Source organism: Pyrus communis, chromosome 14 (assembly GCF_041283825.1).
Source record: "Pyrus communis isolate YQ-2024b chromosome 14, ASM4128382v1, whole genome shotgun sequence".
Classification (NCBI taxonomy): domain Eukaryota; kingdom Viridiplantae; phylum Streptophyta; class Magnoliopsida; order Rosales; family Rosaceae; genus Pyrus; species Pyrus communis.
Genome location: NC_142578.1, coordinates 9852406 through 9872662, shown reverse-complemented (window position 1 = coordinate 9872662; position 20257 = coordinate 9852406). Strand labels below are relative to the sequence as shown.

The following is a 20257-nucleotide window of genomic DNA, read 5'->3' as shown; positions in this document are numbered from 1 at the left end:
CATATTAGATATATTAAATGGTAGAAACACTACATATATGATAGTTAAGACATGTTAAATTTTTTCATAAACTTGAGTTCGTTCTAATTGTATAGAAAGTTGTAAATTATAAGAGTTAAAGAGCAATTATATTAGAATTGATCGAAAATTGACCTTTCAAGATTTTCTTCAAAGTGCATTCATTAAGGACGGATGCCTCAAGTAGGGCTTGCATGGTTCCATCCATTGTTGATTGTGCATCATCATGTATGGTTGTCGTTGTCATCATTATGTAAGTCAAGCACACTACTATCTTCACGCGCTCATATTTTCATCATCGTTATAGTCGTCATCATGATGTAAGTCAAGCACATCATTTTTATCATTTTCGTTGTCTACATCATGATTTAAGTCGAACGCGTTACTCTAATCATCATCATCATCGTCGTCATCATCATCATGATGTAAGTTAAGCACATCATTTTTATCAATTTCGTTGTCTACATCATGATTTAAGTCGAATGCGCTACTATAATCATCATCATCATCGTCGTCATCATCATCATGATGTAAGTCAAGGTTCTAATAAAATGTAGCGAACCAAATCTTTTTAGATAGTAGACAATATTGATGTCTTTCTACAAATGTTGCCGGCGAGGCTTCAATTCATGAAAATGTCACATCATAGGCTCATTATCATTAAAAGCAAAACCATACCTCTAAATGTAAACAACCAAGCTATCACTCAATCATTAATCTCACATTTTGTTATGCAGTGGTGTTTTGACAATATTCATAGCAGAAAACGCTTATTTACTGAAGTGGTTGCAACCCGTGACACAAAAACCAATATAAGAAAATTATACACTAACTTGTAGTTTTCACACCTCCCGGTCTTCACCAATTCCTTTGAAAGATCACTAATTCCTTCAATGATGGAAACTCACTATGCATCTTTATATCATGAATATAATTGTTAAGTTGAATTGGAAGATTCATGAGGTCCACACGATCAAAATCTTGAAGATAAAATTGGCCGAAATGAATTATTTTTTGTTCCGCAAAAAAATCAAAATTATTCACAGGACTTAAACATGCCATATAAAGAAGCAACTCAATGCTTACCTCATTGAAGTGATCGTTCATTTTTTTTAGTTGCATATCAAAGACTTGAAAATAAAAGTCCATAGGACAGTAATGGAAGTTTGTGAGTCTTGAAGCTTTACGCTTTGATATTCCGATAAGAAATGTAAATCCTCCCTGTGAGGAACAATATTTTCCTCACAACACTTTTGTGCATAATGAAACAAGTTCTCAAAGTCATCATTTTTCGAAAATTGTAGTATTTGCTTGCATACTTCCACTAACATCACCGTATTCAAAATATCTTGATTTCTCTTTAGTAATGCTTATGATAACTCATTTGTAATTTCTAATATAAGTCTCATAAAAAAAAGGTGAAACGCAAAATCAAAACTTTGTATTTTTTTTAATAACTTATTTGTTTCACTTAGATTATCTTGGTTGCAATCACCTTTAATCCACCTGCACTACAGGTTAAAACATAACAATAATGCTAATTACAGTACCATAATGTGAGTTCCAACGTATACCACAATGACGTATAAGACTATTATCTTAATCGTTTCCCTGTTTCAAGAGCACCAATATCAAGAGTCTTCTTAATTTTTTTGTTGTTTCTCTCTAAATGCATCACGGTGCTTACACGAGAATTCAATAATATTAACCAAATTGCTTGCAGTTATGAAGAAAGTGGCAGCATCCTCATTTCCCATTGCTACGGCTATAAAAGCTAGTTGAAGTTCGTGTGCAAAACAATGAACATAAAATGTTTAAGGATATTTGCTCAAAATATTTGTTTTAAGACCATTTAGCTCACCTCTCATAGTACTAATTCCATCATAGCCTTGTCCTCGTAACTTGGACATACTCAAATTTATTGTAGCAAACAATCTCTCAATGACCTCTTCAAGTTTGATATTAGTTGTATATGAGACACATTAAAGACCCAAAAACCTTTCAATTACTTCTCTTTTGTTCATATAACGAATACCAATGTTGTTCTTGAGTTGAAACAACACGTGATTCATCAACCAAAACAGAAAAAACCGTATCGTCCATACCTTTAATGATTGTATCAATAGTTCCAAAAGGCATAAGCTTGTACAAGATTTTTTGAAATTGGAAGAAATACACTTGAGATATTTAGGAGCATTCGCAAGCGCAACATTCATAACTTTCTCATCATGATTGACAAGAAATTGCATAAGCTCCATTTAATTACCCTTATTGCTTGATTTCAATGACTCATCATGGGCACAAATAGGAAGACATTGTGGCAACAATTATCTAGTGCAATCAAGTGCGTCACTAAAAAAAATGTGATTAATGAAAGCTTCATTGGTTTGCTTGATCACAAAGGTTTCAATATGTTGCTTTTGTGTCACCAAATCTCTACCTTGTTGTGAAGATTTACTATGAAGACTTCTAACACCTTCCTCATGAAGATTTACTATGAAGACTTCAACCATCTCAGTGATGACATCCTTACCAGCATTTCCCACTTTATCAAAATCACATTTGAAAAGATAGCAATAAACGCAAAATGCAGCATCATTTGTTATACTTTATTTCAACCACCCAAAATTATCAAACCAACGGGTGATAAATCATCGATTGTCCTTCCCTATAATTTTTCTTGGCATTTTTTATGGGTTTTACGTTGACAATGATCCTTTTGTAGATAGTATCTGTGAATTTTTTTCGCAATAATTAGTCTCATAATCAATCATTTGAGGTCTAAGTCTAGGATTTGCATGAAGATTAACCAATATTTCATCTAATTCAGTTACATCACTTTGTTGTTCAATACCCGGAATATTTGAAGGAGGACTACCGGGAATATTCTGAGAAGGAATACCCGAAATATTTGAAGGAGGATTTAAGCACTGTTTCTTAGAGTATCGTTCCATTATGTAACTGTATAATGAAAAAAGGTCTTAAGACTTTTAATCCTAGAGACTACTATGACTAATAACTAAGTAAAACAACAATTCAATTGATCAATAATAAAAATCATATAAAAAAAATTAAGGAAAACTAATAAAAAGGGCTTGAAAACATTGAGTTTTAATGATAAGGACAAAATAAAAAGTAAAATGAATAGTACCATGACTTTTTAGTGTAAAAATGTAGTTTTTCGTTAAAGTGAACAGTACCGGGAGCTTTTCGTTAAAGTTCCCTATAAATTATTCAATAATCACCAATTCAATTAAATCAACAATCAACAATTCAATTCATTAATAATCAATAACCTTATTACACTGTAAGTCTATATAATTAAACAAAATTTCATATTACATTATCATAGTGGTTTAATTTAAAAAATTAGGATTTACCTCAAAATTGGTTGTGCCCAGTGGTGGGTGGTCAGGTGAAGATTTCTCTGGAGAAGGATCCTCGGACCTCAACACAGCTTCCCAAGGGATTGGCACTTTAGAGGTGTAGTCGGGCTCTTGCTTGTTGATGTGCTACAAGAAGAGGACAAAGTTAGTTATGAAAGGTGCCTTTGTGGGGCCTTAAGTGTAGGCCTTAAGACTTGCAATCAAAACTAACTTAGTGCTAGGCGTGCCATTGCTATCTCATTTAGCAAATGTAGAACAAAAGTGTGCTTAGTCAATTACTTGCACCCCAAATTACTCGGACTTCTTATTATCAAAGGATTGTCATGGATGGGTTAAGTCTACATTAAGTTCTTTTTCTTGCCTTGCAAACAAGGAATTTTAGTTCATAGTCTTGTATGTTCAAAAGAAGGGAGTCTAGATCCCCTTAAGTCATTTACTTGGTTCTCGATTGATTTTAATGATAACGTATCCATTAAATGAACCAGATTTAGATGCAAATGAGACTCTTAAAGTAGGAAACCTAATGGAAATAACTTGAATACATGTTGGAGAATGCATCAAGTAATAGATCTACAAATCCAGAAAACAAACAAAGAGTTTCAGGCAAGATTTCACCTTGTCTGTCAAGGTTGAACTTCTTGCAGTCACTTCTCTTTGTGTTAACAAGGGTTATATGCTAAAAAGGGATGGATGGTAAACACGTTTACACAAGGGAATCAAAACTACGATGGTTGAAGGTAGCAGAGCTTTAAACTAGAGAAATATGGGCTTTCTAAGGAAATCTAGACAAGAGATAGCTTGTCGCTAAAAAGATTTGAGATTTGGGCTGATTACAGCTTTTGGATGCAAATCTAGCTTGAGAGCAGAGTTTGTATGTTTGTTTGTTTGATTGGTCGAGTGTCCTTGTCTCTGGGGCCTCTTCCTCCTTTTATAGGCAAATTAGCACGACTGCTGTGACTTTGCTCTTGCCCAAAAGCATCTGAAGGGTAGTGAGTCATCAGCTTTTTACTTGTAATGCCACTAGAAAGTGTTCTTTGGCTAGTAGTAAGTTAGTCTCCATCACTTGTCACTTTAATGGTAAGCACGTGGTTTGCTTTTTGGCTGAGAAGGCTTCAATTTGCTTCTGGGCTTGGTGCTGGGCTTCGGGGAAATCTCCTTTAATTAGGTATTATTGGGCTTCTCTTCCTCTACGTTCAATGTTCAAATATTAACCCAAACTGTGGGGATTGGCGGCTGACGGCGGCGTGGAAGGCGATGACTCGTGGAGGAGGGTGAAGGTTGCTGGCTGCTGCTTGGATAGAGCTTGGACCAATGGCAGAAGGTTCTACCTTCTTTTTGTCTGGAGTCTGTCTCCAATTCGATCGTGGTTATAAGAAACGAGTGGTCCCTCTTATGCTATATATATACATGTATATATAAATGAAATGACGTCGTATCAACTTTCTTTCTTTTTTTTTTTTTTTTTTTTTTTTTTTTTTTGTTTTGGTCCGAGTCTTTGAAAAAAAAAAAAAAAAAAAAAAAAAACAAGAAACCCATCATAGCGTAGGATGCGCATCAGGGTCAGTTGTTGCAGGTTTTCCAAAGGATCAGAGGGGCAGCTAATCGCTCATAGTATTGATTTCCTATGACAAGAGATGCGGCCGCACCTCCTTACGTCTATGTAGCTTATCTGGTCCACTATTGTCTATTGTCTTTTCCTTCGTGGTCGCCATCATCATCATCATCATCTTCATCATGATGGTGTCATTTGCTTTCGTGTTTATCGTAATGGTTGATTTCATTATGGGCACAACAACTATGCCGCTTCTTATTCTTCTTTTTAGCCATCCTATCATCCCACTTTTTTCTACCTCTAATTTTTCCGTTACCACCTCGTTTATTATTCCCATAACGATCAACCTCATCATCGTCGTCATGCAAGTCAAGAGCATTGGCATCACTTACACCGACTTCCTCCTCTTTCGGCAGATCGAACGCCACAATTTTTTCGGTGGTCGTTGCCACTTTTGCTACTCTTACCAAGAACCATGTTACTGGACCTTTTACTAAGATTTGGAGCTCCCAAATGGAGGCGTTCACTTTCTTGAACTTGTTAATCTCCGAGATTTGTGGGTTGGACCGACGCAGTGTTCCGCCACCGCATCCAATTCTTTATGACCTTTGGAGAGTGAACTAAAAAATTGACGGTTCAGATCATTGTATACATTCTAGGATGAGAAGGGCTAGTTTCTGTTTTCCAAATGACATAACTAATCAAATGAAAAGAGCAGATAATAATAACAGAAACTATATTTCCCGAACCATACATATTTTTCATTTCTTTGGGATAAACAGTTCAAACACATGAGGCAACTCGACCGGGGATCGATTAAACGAGTATCCAGTCACTGGTGCCGAAATGTACCTAACGCCTTCCAGACATCTAAACTACTGTTAGACAAGCATTTACTTAAAAGCTTCTTCCAAAACCATTCCTACAAAGGACTCATTGCCTGATGGTGAGCTCAGCATTGAGATGGAGTACGGAATTGATGAAAAAGATGCTGTCATCGGCCATGAATGCCGTCCAGGGTACGCCAAGCAAGTTTCGATACCCAACAGCCTTGCCTCCGGTGAAAGTGTAATTTCCTTTGAATTTAGACAAAAACTCCTCTCCGGGCTTTGATCTTGCTGAGAACTCATAGTCAACTGTAAAACTAGCCGATCCCTTCTCTTGCATCCCCAAAAACAGCCCAAAGCAACGAAATAAGCTTTTTTGGTCCATGTTACAATGGGCTGACAAGAAAAATCCCTGCCCACCAAGGAAAAAAGCGTGTGAGTACACCCGGCCTGCTGGGAACAAACGTCCACGCTCTTCGCGCTTTAGGTCCAGGAACACACTACACTGTAGACGGGGTTCTACAAATTCCACCGGCTTGGCTGGCCGGTACTTGTAAGACCGATCCACAAAGCAACGAAGGGCAGCATTGGCATCCGCTGCAGCTAGGGTGCGCTGCCTGTGCGGTGTCTCAGACTTAAAAAACAAAGCCTCCAGCACTATCTTTGTTGCAAGTCCAGGATCAAAGTCACTGCAGGTTAGGACCTTCTTAAGCTTTCGGCAAGACGTGTGGAAAACGAATGAGCCGACCAAGGTGTTGGCCAAGGACTTTGCGTCGTTCTTCTCGTTTTGGGTAATGGGTCCGAGACCATTTTAGCACAAAATCATAAATACTATCCTCTGACGCCACCTGGAGATCATTACTAGACAGTACAGCCTCAGTACCGGCCAGGGGCAAGCTCAACACCTCATCCTGGAACCTGGTCATATATTTGACAATTCAAGAATTATACTCTAGAATATGCAATTTACATTATAAAGATAACATACATAAATCACTTAACATTGACTGATTAAATCAAGCGAAACGGAAGGAAAATGCTTTCCAAGAATTCAGACCATCTAAGTAAATATCAATATTGGAAAACAGGGAAGAAAAGGTGGTTACAAGTTGAGGAAATAAAAAGCTCCACCAACTTATTTAAAGAAACATTACACAAACAAGAGAGCCTTCACAAACAGGTGGAAACTGACGAGGATCATAAGACTTTAAAACTTCAGTAAAAGAAACTAGTGTTTTATAAAAGAATCTCACTTGGTTATCTCTTTATAGTGTCCAGCAAGAAACTGCTTTGCTGCATCTGCCATCAAAATACCAGATGGAAGATCCAAATATAGCAAAGCAGACTCGTGGGTCATTGGCAACTTGAGTAATGACCTACTGCAATATCTCATGCAAGATGCCACCTCAAATTTGTCGGCAACCTTGAACACGTCCAACAAAGCAGGTGTCATCGCAGATAAGGTGTTACAATATATGAAATTAAGAACTTCCATAAGGGGCGCTTCTTCTGCAGTTGTATTAAAGAAAGAAAGCGTATTTACTATTAGAGAAGGCTAAGATGTAGCATAATTACAGTTCCCAATTTCCTTATAAGGATGGTCCAATATTTTCAACTAGCTGATAATATAATACAGGAGAAAATACCAGATTCATGAATTCTTAGAGATACTTGGCGTTGCTCTGACTCTCTCATCCCATTTGAAAACAACTAGCGAAGCAAAATTAGAACAAGTGAGCAAGTGTAGACAGCCACCGAGCAAAAGCGGCAATCACCACGACAGGATCCCCACCTTATAGAAAAATGGACTCTTTGCTGCCAAGATTGGAGAACTGACCTGTAAGGTTCTAACCTTAACAACCGTATGACAGTCCAGGTTCCACGAAAAGTCGTCTGCTACAAAATTTTCTAGTAAATTGTCAAAATCCTACCATAATCAGTTAACAAATGTGACGGCGACCAAGAAATAACACAAGCCACATACGTAATCCAAATGCAATAATTGCGTGCTATTTGACATTGAATAAAGTAGAATTGCATGTCTTCTAAAAAAGGTAGATTTGCATGTAAAATCACTACAGCAGTCTAGGAAGCAAATGATACGAGAATTATACGCACACAAATTAAACCCTATTTATGACAATTGTAGTAATGATGTAAGTAGGGATCGTTCTAACCGGGGATTAACTAGGGGTGCTAAACACTTGACTCAAATAAATAAAACTAACTTTTAAAACACTTAACTCACTTAACAAAAACTCAAAACAAGTCCACAAGATTCCAAATACTTAAAAACACAAAATAAGATAGATTGTAATAAATAAGACTAAACAAAATATGGGGGGGAAATGAGGTTTTGACGAAATTAAACTAAAATGCACAGATTGCAATTAAGGGCAGAATGTAGATATGAACGTGATGAAAATATGGATGAATGCTAGCTAGAAGGTTCTTCTTCACACATGTCACACTTGCATACAAGATGATTTTCGGTTGGTCTTTCAATAAATTATGAAACTCAACACCCCGGGTTAATTAGGTCCGCTTAAATTAACCGTCAAGTTCTCCTTAAGTTAATGAATTGGATGGGTTTGCGCAACGCAATTTACAACATTCTCCAAAAGTCCTTTACGTGAAAAGCACAATAAAGATACAATCAAAGATCATTAAGCATCATGAAAACTATAAGTGTTGACGAGGCCTTCGTTACTATGATGAGCATGAAACTAGTGCCAAGAATTCACTTAACGTAATTATTTATAAGCAACCTCCACTACTTGTGAATATAAGTTCATAACTATTAGGTGAAACTCACTTATATTCTAGCGTCATATTCATGCATGAAAATTAAGCGTGCACTCTCAATAAACATACATAAATAAGTTATCAATCAAACGGTTAAACAAATTGAATCCACAACTTATGAAATTCCAACCAAAGGTAATCAATTCATATTGCAAGCATAAACATGGTTTCGAATCACCCCCTAGCTAAAGGGGGTTTAGTTCCTCGTACGTACAAGACAAAGAGAATTGAAATTAAACATTGAAATCAAATGAAAAGAAACACCTAAACATTCCAACAACTCAAACTTGAATTGTATGAACGTTTAGGCCCTCTTCTCTTCCTCTTTGTTGCGGTACAACGTCTAAGGATAGGTTTTGGGGTGGTATTTGAATGGATGGAATGGATGTGTGATGGTATGAAATGTATATGAATGGATGGAATGGTTGAATTTCTGGAATGGTGGATGGGGAGTAAGGCACGGCACAAAGTGATTGGAATGGTGTCTCTCTTGCTTGTGGCTGAATGAATGGATTTTATAGGGAGAGAATGGATGGAAGAGCATGTGAATGACAGCTAGGAGGTTGGTGGAAAGCTGGAAATGGGATGGGAGTGCACGGCATAGTGGTAGGAATGGGTGAATGTGCATGTGGCTGATTTATTTGAAGATGCATGTGGATTAAAGGGGGAATGCATGTGGAATGGCTGGAATGAACATGAAATGCACGGCTAGGTTGGTTGAGTGATTTCTCGGTGAGGGGATGCACGGGTTGATGAATGGGAAAAGTTGCTGAATGATGAAAGGGGAAATATGACAGCTAGGTTGGTTGATGGCTGCCATGGAGGTGTGGAATGATGATGGGAGAGCATGTGAATGAATTGTGTGGCTGCAATGATGAAGTGGACAACCTGGAAATGCAAGGTGAATGTGCACGGCAAAGGGAGTGAATGATTGAGTGTGCATGTGGCTGATTTAAGAAGAGTGAATGCATGTATGGTTGATATGTGTGTGAAAGTGGCTGAATGAATATGTAAATGAAAAATGAAACAATGAAAAGGCCCTTGGGTTAGAAAATAGGTGCGGCTGAGATGGTTTCATAGATCAATGGGAGGCTACGGATTAAAGGGATTTTTGTGGCTGAGATGGTTTGATGAATGAGTGGATGGGGAATGGGAGTGAGGAATGGTGGAGAGGCTGCGAGGTTGTAGTTTAGGGTTTATGAGTGATTGGCTTATTAGAATCTAGGGTGAATGGTGTGTACGGTTTTTGGGAGAGAATGTGTGTTGGATGCACGACAAGGTGTTAGAATGGGCTAGGCCATTTGTTTTATGTCCTAAAGTGCATACAAGGCCTTCAATTTCGTCCAACACTTTGGCTCCAAGCATAAGCTATCCATCCTTAGCCCAAAAGTGCTCCAAAAGGCTCCAAAATGCACTTCTTTGCTCCTTTAGCCCTTAGAACCTGAAAACATACGAAAATAACTTAAAAGACTTAAAGAACTAAGAAATAACAACGTAAATGCACAAGAACAAGCCAACTAAGTTGCCTAAATATGCTCCTATCAGCAAACAAACTTTATGCTCTGTATATCTTAGGAGTGTTTGCTTAGTTTTGAACTTTTTATTAAAGAAAAAAAGGTTCATACAATTATTCCAGTTCTGGCAGATTGGAGAGTACATACTAACAACAGAGACCAAAAGAATGTATTACTCCCACGGTGGAAGGAAACTCACTCACTGCCCCAGCTTCGTCGTCCTGATTTTCAAATACCACATTATCCTCTGCATCTGGCATGTCACAATTTAAGACCTGCCCCACACGGTGCACAGGAATGTCCTCAACTAAGAGCAAAAGAGCAATTACACTCCAAATCAGTAACATGCACATTCACATTGAATCTAAGGACTAAACTATGCTTTTTTGCAATAACTTAAAAACTCAAATAATCACGATAGGTGTCCTGATGCACGCATACGATTAGAAAATCAGAAATTTAAAGGCATACAACAGGGGTAAAAAGGAAAGAAGAAACCTAGAAATAAAAAAGGAATACTTGTTAAACAGAGGCAACTGTAGAAAGCCATTACACCACCAACTTATCATTATGTATTAACAAATACGTTACTGCCAAACCCCTATAATTAGGTAGCACCAATTCCATAACTGGTTTTAGGCATTCAAACTATTACTCCTTTCTTCAGCAAGATCATCCTCTTAACAAAAATTAGGGTAAAGGACAAAATACTACCTCAATTATTGGTGTCACGACACTTTCATACCTCATATTTTAAAATTGACAATGTCATACCTCATCTTATGAATTTGTGCCAATATCAGACCTCCGTCAGTTTTTCTGTTAAATGCTGACGTGGCCAGAAACGGGACCCATTTTTTATTTAAAAAAAATTAAATATTTAAAAAAAAATTAAATATTAAAAAATTATAAATAAAAAAAAAACAATAAACAATAAACCAAAAAAAACCATCAACCCGTGTCCCCCTTCCCAAAAACCCAAATCCCCTTCTTTGAGTTCTCCATCACCCAACCCTCTCTCTCGCCTCTCTCTCTCTCTTCTCTCTCCCTACAACTTGCATCCCTAAAATCGCAAAACCCAGAAACTATTCCCACCAGAGTCATCACTGCCGGCGAGCTCTCAATCCTCTGAGCCGACGATTGCTGATTAACCCCAGACCTTTCCCCGCCACTCCCGCTGGCGTTGGAGCTCTCATTCTGGCACCACAGGTGCTTCTGGTTCCCCCACTTCAAATACCACGGCAAGTTGAAATTGTGCAGAGGCTTCGCCCTCTCATAACCCATCGCCATGGACTTCACCTCCACTCTCTCCTCCTCATCCGACCCGCCTATATACACCATTTATTGGAAACTCTGACCAAAGAGAGCCACTCTTAGATCACAGCTCTCTCTATGTTTTTCGCGCCTTCTCTGATTTTCTCGGAAAATCTCGAAATTTTCTGGGAAAAACGGAGAGTTTTTCTATTGGGATTGTTGTTGTTGTTATTGGATTTTTTTTTTTTTTTTTCCTCTCGCAAATCGCCGGAGGGGCAGACTCCGGGGTCGAGGAGGATAAGGGAATGTTGTTGTGGAGGTTGTGGCTAGAGTTAGGGTTTGGGGGCGATTGGGGGTCGTGGCTGTCATCGCTGGAATCAACGATAGAGGTAGGGTTGTCGTCGGTGCGATCGGAGAGGAAGGTTGGGGGGGCCGGGTGAGAAGGATTTCTGGGTTTTGGGATTTTAGGGATGCAGGTTGCAGGGAGAGAGAAGAGATAGAGGCGAGAGAGAGAGAGTGAGGAGAGAGAGGGTTGGGTGGGAGAGAACTCAGATAAGGGGATTTGGGTTTTTGGGGAGAGGGACATGGGTTGATGGATTTTTTTTTTTTTGTTTTTTTTTTTTTTTAATTTTTAATATTTAATTAATTTTTTAATAAAAAAATGGGTCCCGTCTCTGGCCACGTCAACATTTAACAGAAAAAAGTAACTGAAAATTTGACAGAGGTCTAACATTGGCACAAATTCGTAAGATAAGGTATGACATTATCAATTTTAAAAAAAATGAAGTATGAAAGTGTCGTGACATCAATAGTTGTGGTAGTTTTTTGCACTTTACCCCAAATATTAACTTGTTAACAATCATGAATCCAACAAAAAACAATCACGAAAAAACAAAGCGGTATAATGTAACAATCTTTAACCAATAAAGCATTGCAAAACTCATGCTATTAGACACGAGTCACATCACCCATCCTAAGACCATCTTCAATGGTTGGGTTAAAAGTCAAATTTTTTTAGCCCGAAAAATTTAGCTTTTAGCCCAAAAACAGCTTTTCTACTCCAACCATTCTACCTTAAAATTTTAACCTGGGATTATTAAGGAATGAATTTGGGCTATTTTTTTGTTAAATTAATTTTTTTTTAAATAAATATGTAGACTATCGTAAATTAATTTTATGAACATTTTAATCTAAAAAAATTTAAATTCCAATAAATATTGGGTAGAATCCACCTCGATTTCTGAGCCAAATTTCCCGGAGAGGGAAATTTGCATTGGCACACACTACCCATCAACTAGACTCGAAATTTTTTCGGAAAGAAAACGCTAAAGACCAAATGTCTCCTTCAATTTCCAATTTTCTTCACAGATACCAAACAAACCTAACTCCATCCAAACCACCATCAACCAAGCACCGAAAAAATTCAAAATTTGAAGGGCAAAATTAAACACATACCATTGTCTCTCTTAATCTCCGCCCTCTGTCGCTTTCTGTTACGCGCCCAACAGGAGATGGCAGAGCATTCGACGACTTCCAATTTGCCCTCCGACGAATAGGTTACGATTCGATCAACATAACCTGATTGGAAAAATTTATATCGTTAAATGCGAAGGCGAAGTCTTGGACCTTGTTGTCGGAGCCGACCGACTCGCCGGCGAGCCCACTCGGTGATGCGTCCGAGTTCGTAACAATCCGAGGACGGGAGAGATTGACGTTCGCTTTCCTCATGTTGCACTGCAAAACCCTTCCCCCAATGTGTAAACAAGTTGTAATTTTTTTGAAAACAATATTGATGAATAGATAAGTAGAAGATCATACTTAAAACTCTTTTTTGTGTTTTAATGTAAAAAATAAATTAAAACTTGGGTTGTTTAATTAATTTATTATAATTAATGCATAGACGGTTTATAATGCTTTTATTAATACGGTTCATTTGTTTTCAAGCAATTTGATGACTAAACAATCTTATTTTTAATTGATTTTTTTGTAGAATCGATCTTTATAAGATAATTTATAATTTGAACGTTCTAAATATAAACATGGAGTTCTATAAATTGACAACGAACAATTTTGAGAAATTTTAAGTATGAGTTTTTACTCATCTTAAAATAACTAAACGTTGTTCTTTTTTTAAATTAAACTAATGTCCAACAAACATAAATAAATAAATTTGAAAAGCAAAATACAAAAAAGCACTTCAAAATTCTAAATATGCACTTACAAAATAAAATTTACTACTACGATCTAGTGTTTAGTAAGCTTTCAAGGTGACTCGATCAGATTAGATAGGTGCGGTTGGGTTTAGAAAAATCACTCAAATGTGTGGTGGCACATACTTACATTTTATTTCTAAAATCAACAATAGTTATGATATCAGGCTAGCGCCTTTTAAAACTATGTTCACCCTATAGACTTGAACATGTTTGTCTTCTACTCAACCCTATAGACTTATGCCTCTCTTCACTCCTTTTTATCTTCCTCCTTGTTCTTTCTCCTTTACTAATCTATCAAATCCTTAACCTCCATTCCCTTCGATTTTCTTAGACCTTATATCACCCAGTCTAATTTCTCAAGAGAATTGCTTTATATACTCTTTTTTCACCTCCTGTTCATTTCTGTTCTTTTAGTCACTAGATTAAATAAATCAAGAAGACCAAGGTCCAAAATTAAGAAGAGATGTATAAAAAGTAAAAAAAAAATTGCACATAAATTATTTTCTTTCTCAAATGTTTCAAGTAAGGCACTTGTCATATTGTTATATGTTTTACCGTTCTATTTTTGGTTAGGTTGCATGTTATTTGGATTTTGCTTATAAAAATGTTATTTGAGCTTTGTCTTTTTGGGTTTGGTTCTACCTATTTTGTTGGCCCAATCTTTTTTTGTGTTGTGTTTTGTAGGCCCAATGAGGAGGGCTTGTGGATTTGGGTTTGGTACTTCTGTCCATTTCTAACAAATTTTATCATTTATAGTCACGATACAGTTTCTTATTTTTTCGTGTATTTATTTATCGTGTTTTAATTCTAAACCATATAGTCTAAGAAGAAAAAAAAAGAGGTTAGGATGCCAAATAAAGTCTTGTGTAATCAAATGCATTACAAAATTAGTACAAAGTCAAACTATGAACATAACAATCAAGTATGAGGTCCAATCCATCATTCCATAGCTTTTATTGTTTGCCTAAATCATTACCCCCTAGCAGAAATCAGCCTAAATCACCACCATTTTAGCATAGGAGAGCAATCAACGCATGTCGTTTATGCTTAATAAGTGCTCCTCCCACCAGCATTCAATTGACCTAGATTTTCTTTCTTCTTTCCAAATAATCCACATTCAATTAGTTCTCAAAAGCACTTAACTTGGATTGGATTCTCCTCTGTGAACTGCCACGGTATCTTTGTTGTTCAATCTGACAAAAGTCAAAGAGAAACGTTTGGTGAAAGATGTTGAAAAAAGCCCTTCCCCTCTGGGACCACTTAAGCATGCTGACTCTTTTGCAGAAAACACATAATCATACACTCACAAAAGCACTTTCTCCAAAAGCCAAATTCTAATTAAGAATCCCTTCAAGTAGCACAACTCCTGATAGAAAGAAGGCTAAAACATATTTTCAGCTGCATTGTTTAGAGAATCCGAAAAATGAGCACAAATTCAATTTGCTTTTGCTTCTTCACATTTTTACTTTTTTCATGTGTGCGCTGCTTGAGCAACTCTACTACTGAGTCTTTGGATGTGTTTAGTAGAGATTTGGCCTTCAAGGCACTTGCAGAGCGCAGGGCTCGCACCGGCGTTCTGTACAAGGCTGTCCTCCCCGCTAACCTATCCGGCATGGAAGTCTCCGTAGTGAGGCTCCTAACCCGGCGGTTGTGGAATAGAGGTGCTACTAATTTCAGCTGCTTCAAAATTCCATCAAGGACCGTGCCAATGCCTCATGTGAAGAGACTGGCTTTTGTGCATCAAAATTTGGGCAACTGGTCATCTCACTACTACCCTCTCCCAGGTTACTCACTAGTCTCTTCTGTTGTTGGTTTTGCGGTTTATGATGCTTCGAATACAAGCTCGAAAAGCACCACAAAGCTCGGCCTCAACACGATGGGGAAACCTATACTGGTTCAGTTTCCGAATCTCACATTGGACAGAAGAACAAGCGCAGCGGCAAAATGTGCATCATTTTCTGACAATGGGACGGTTTCCCTCAGCGAAATGAGATCACCTGGTGTGTGTTACACCACAGAGCAAGGTCATTTTTTGATCGTTGTTCCGTCCAAGAGAAAAGGAAGTATGGAGCATTTGTGGGTTATAGGGTTCGTGCTTGGATTTCCTCTGATAGTTGTGGCGGGTTATGTTGGGATTGTATTGTTGAAGCGTCTAAGGACAAAGAAGATTGAAACAATGGAGAAACAAGCTGAAGAGGATTTGGTTCTCGAAAACAGATGGGTTTACGGTAGTAAAATGCCTTCTGCTGCATTTACAAGAACAATGCCAGCTCTTGAGAATGGTTATCCATGCCGCGGTTCATCGGATCACTTCGTCTGAAGGTAAATCAGAAGGTACTTGTTTGAACAAAGGCAATAAGTATTGAATGGAATTGTAAATTTGGATGATTGGCATGAAAAAATAAGCATTAAGATTTGATCTCCATTATCTCTGCTTGACATATTCCAGAAAGTGTAGTTTCACCTTCACATCTTTCTCGTCCAGTTTACGAATGATTGCACTTATTTCCGAATATTAGTGAGATACCTAATGCGGCGTGTTGAGTGGCGTGCACCGTCCAATAATATGACGTGTGTTACAGAATCTGAATCATAAATAAACTTGCAAGGCGTCCATACGTGGGAGGGGCACTCCTTTCCCAAGTTTTTCTCGAAGCGTTACAGTATACGCAATAACACATTCATCCCTCTCCTCTTCTCCCTCTGCATCAACCCTTCCATTTCAGTTTCCACCTCACTCTCCATCTCCATGCACAATAACATGTCCATCCCCCTCCCTTTCTTCGTCTCAATCAGCCCTTCCAACTCAATATCCAACATCGTCTCCCTCTCCAGCTCCCACTTTCTTTTCATCTCCCTCTTTCTCACCGTCTCCCTCTCCCTCTCCTTGAGCAAATACATCTCCATATCATATAGAGTGGTCTCCGTTCTCCTCCTCTCCCATCTCGTTCTCCCACTCCATCTCCTTTTCCCACTCTTTCCTTGTCCTGCCATTCTCCTCCAACCGAACGGAAAGGGATGCCCTCCGAGGAAGAGAAATAATCCGAGTATCATTATCATCTTCAGCATCTCCATGATCATGACTGACTTCTGGAATAAGTTGAATCAAATTTGTCGTTGGAAAATGTTTACTAGAGGCCCAACATTTGATTATATCACTTGCCGGTTTGCAATTGGTTTTGAAATCATCACATATCAACTTTAGTGAGTTAGAACGATCTGTCCGGCTACCCTCGAATTGACTCAAAAACTCTGCTTCTGGTGCAACCTCAATTGCAACAGATGAAGGGCATTCCAGAAACAGTGCACGATTTTTGAACATCTTTCTGAATCTTTTTACCTCAACAATTTCTTGTTTGAATCATCATATCATACTCGAAAGCATACCACTCATCACGATAACCTTCAGCTACCAAATAGACCTTCCCATAGGAAGCTTCAACCAAGTAAAAATTGCACAGTTCATAGTTCGTCCGGTTAGTTGGGATGGTAGAGCAATCCAAGACTTGGAGTTCAACATTAAAGGAACTCAGTAAGCAGGTGCATGAACTTCTCGAAGGGAGTATACAAAAAAAAAAAAAAAAAAAAAAAAAAAGGCGCTCAGGACATGAACATGATTAGATCTTTTGGAAAAGACAAACAACACAATCACCATCAGAAGTAGTTGGAGCAGCCGTGAATGTGGCTACATGTTCTACGATTCTGTTGTTCAGCTCCAATTCTCCGAAGGAGAAGATGGTTGGATAATCTTGTTCCGGAAAGGTTTATAGAAAATGAATGTTGTCGAACTGCCATACTTTACTTTTACCTTTTTTTGAGAGAAGCAACCAACCATATTTTGAAGCGCGAACTTTTGTTTCCACGAATAACTCTCTTACTTCTTCTCTGATGATGTTCCCAACCGAGTAAGTGCGTTTATCCACAAGATAAGAGAGCGCCAATATGCTGAACATTTCTCTCTTGTGCTTGAAGCAACCATGGTTCATTACCCATGGCATATGGTTTTCAAGACGACCTTGAACTACCCCATCAAGAAAATCTTGCTCCCACGTCTTGCATACCACACCATCCTCGTACTTATATACCCAATCAAAGTATTCAAATATTTATTATATACCCAATCCATAATTATATCACACCCTGGTGTGCAATTGGTTTTGAAATCATCTAGTAGAAAAGCATCAAATCTTCTACGTAGAAAGCGAGATGTAATTACCCGGCTCTCTGCAAATTGACGCCCAAACTCTACTTCTTGTGGGACCTCTGGTGCAACAGATGAAGCGCGCTCCAGAAATACTGCTCCATTTTTTAACATCTCTTTGAAGCTTTCGATCTGAACCCATTTCTTGTTTGAACCGTTATACTCAAAAGCATGCCAACTATCATGTGTTTCTTCAGTTATCAAATAGACTTTTCCATAGAAAACTTCAACCAAGTAAAACTCGCATGATCTGTTGCTCATATTGTTGATGGCGATGGTGGAGCAATCCATCATGTCCCAGACTTGGAGTGCAACATTGATTGAAAGCACCTATTAGGGAGCTCCAATGGAAAATACAAAACAAAGTTCCATCAATATAGGCCAACTCCCTTGCTTCCTCGTCAATAGGATCACTTGTATGAATCTCATTCGATGTTCTATCCCTGGTGTTATCGGAGCTTAGGATATGAACATCAATGAGTCTTCTGACCAGGACAAAAATAACACATTCGCCATTGTAGTAGTTGGAGCAGCGGTGAATGTGGCTACATGTCTGGGTTTTGTACCTCAGTTCCAAAGGAGAAGACTGATAATCTTGTTCCGAAAAGGATTATTGAACCAGAATATATATATGAACTACCATATTGATCTACATCTACTTTCACCTTTCTTGAGAGACGCAACCAACCATATTTCAAGGCCCAAACTTTCGCGTTCATGAACAACTTTCTTGCATCTCCTCTGATGTTGTTTCCGACTGAGTACATTCGTGTATTCAAAAGATCAGAGGGCTCCATTACGCTGAAAAGTTCTCCCTTGTGCTTGAAGCAACCATGGTTCATTAGCCATGGCGCATGGCTCTCTGGTCGACCCTGAACTAATTCATCAAGAAAAGCTTGCTGCCAAGTCTTGCATACTGCACCAAACTGAAAGATCAGACCATGAATTGTTTTCCATGTTTTGTGATCATGTCAGTTGTGGAGCGATTTATATATTAATTGAAGGAAGATTTGTGAAAAACAAGTTCATTTGAGCAACATCAACAACATGCAATTAACAATTAAAAGGCGGAATCATGTTTATATGCACTCAAAAACAAAACTTAACCCATGAACTTCAAAGCCTAGTAGATAGGTGAACCAAGACTCAACTCAAAACAAAGTGAGTTGAGAAATCAATACCTTTGTAGATTCCTCTTTGCATAAGCAAAGGCTAATCACTCAAAGAGAGGGCCTTCATTCCTTGCATCTTCGATCCATGGATTTGGATGGATGAAAAAGGTTTCTCCAAGTTCCCAAAATTGAGAACCTTTAAGTCTCCACACCAAGGCATATTGTAGAAGAAATGAGTGACCTAGAGGAAGTAAGATTGCTAGCTTTTCCCCTCTAGATTGGCCGGCCTCTTTGAGAGCAAAGGGAGGTTTGTGTTCTCATCTTTACTCCTAAGAAAACCCTAAGGATGAAATGGCTATAAAGATGTCTTTATACCACCTCACAATGGAGTGGCAAACTTGCAATTAAGCCAAGTTCACTACCCTCCTCTAAATGGCCGGCCTAAGGGGATTTATTGAGCTATTTGGGCCTTTGTGAATCATTATTCATTAAGTTGTCATACAACTTAAGTCAATGGACTTGACGTTCGAAGCCCATTGGGCCTTAAGGTCCAAAACTATCCCGAGGTCTTTAACGAACTTATTCATTTGATTAATTAACATATTAGTTAATCCTTGCCATAAATAATTAAACCATTTAATTATTCTTACTCATCTCCGTTGAATCTTCAATCTCTACCTTACATGGTGTACGATCCATTAGGTTCCTTTTAGCGAGGCAGTGGGCGATTCAAACTCTTTCAAATCGATTGTGAATTGAAACTTATTTTCAATTCTCCCGTTAGTGATAATACACTTTTAGGGCTTCCACAAACCATGGTTGACGCCTAGCAGCATGTCATGGTTACCCAAGCTAATCAGAAGAGGTAGAGAACCTATTCAGTTTTAGGATTACAAATGCAATACGGTCTTTCTCTAATACAATACTCTTAACCACATTGTTTGGTTTGATAGTTTATTCATGTCTACTATCCAATGTGAGTCTTGTGCTTATATGATTACCTTGAATGTGATTTGGAACACATTCCTAAATCTCATTCATACTTTGGCCAAAGATTCTTAATCCTATCATAGAGTATTCTCCCTCAAACAGTTTGAAGGTTAGAGATCCCTTGTTGCGCATTCACTTGCCTCCATGGCTAAGTGGCTTAACCCCAACGATGCCGTGGACACCCTCCTGATGGAGTGACTTTGACATAATCAAAGATTAAGGACCTAACCACAAGACAACTGTGATGCCTCAGGTCAAAAGACTAATTTGCATTATCCCAACCATGAGTTCTCATGTGACATGAATATGAGAACTCTTCGTTGATCGTGTTCAGTGAACTCATTCTCTATTGAGCACCTACGTACTTGTTTTGATGTCACACACA

The 20257-nt window shown here is 38.2% G+C and overlaps 2 protein-coding genes across 2 annotated transcripts; one reads left to right on the top strand and one right to left on the bottom strand.

Annotated features, from left to right (window-relative positions):
* Positions 1-5695: 5695 nt before the first annotated feature.
* Positions 5696-11091, bottom strand: LOC137713297 (BTB/POZ domain-containing protein POB1). The gene is given in 6 exon segments (XM_088684745.1): positions 5696-6508; positions 6510-6701; positions 7037-7292; positions 7430-7493; positions 7621-7691; positions 10302-11091. Coding segments are annotated over 6 exon segments (1356 nt in total). The 5' UTR covers positions 10456-11091; the 3' UTR covers positions 5696-5889.
* Positions 11092-14896: 3805 nt separating this feature from the next.
* On the top strand, positions 14897-15994 carry LOC137712257 (uncharacterized). Its single transcript, XM_068451364.2, has one exon. The coding sequence runs from the start codon at positions 14993-14995 to the stop codon at positions 15887-15889; it is 897 nt and encodes a 298-aa protein (XP_068307465.2). The 5' UTR covers positions 14897-14992; the 3' UTR covers positions 15890-15994.
* The last annotated feature ends 4263 nt before the right edge of the window (positions 15995-20257 follow it).

Coding starts and splice junctions, on each gene's coding strand:
- LOC137712257 (XM_068451364.2), top strand. CDS start 14,993: ATGAGCACAAATTCAATTTGCTTTTGCTTCTTCACATTTTTACTTTTT.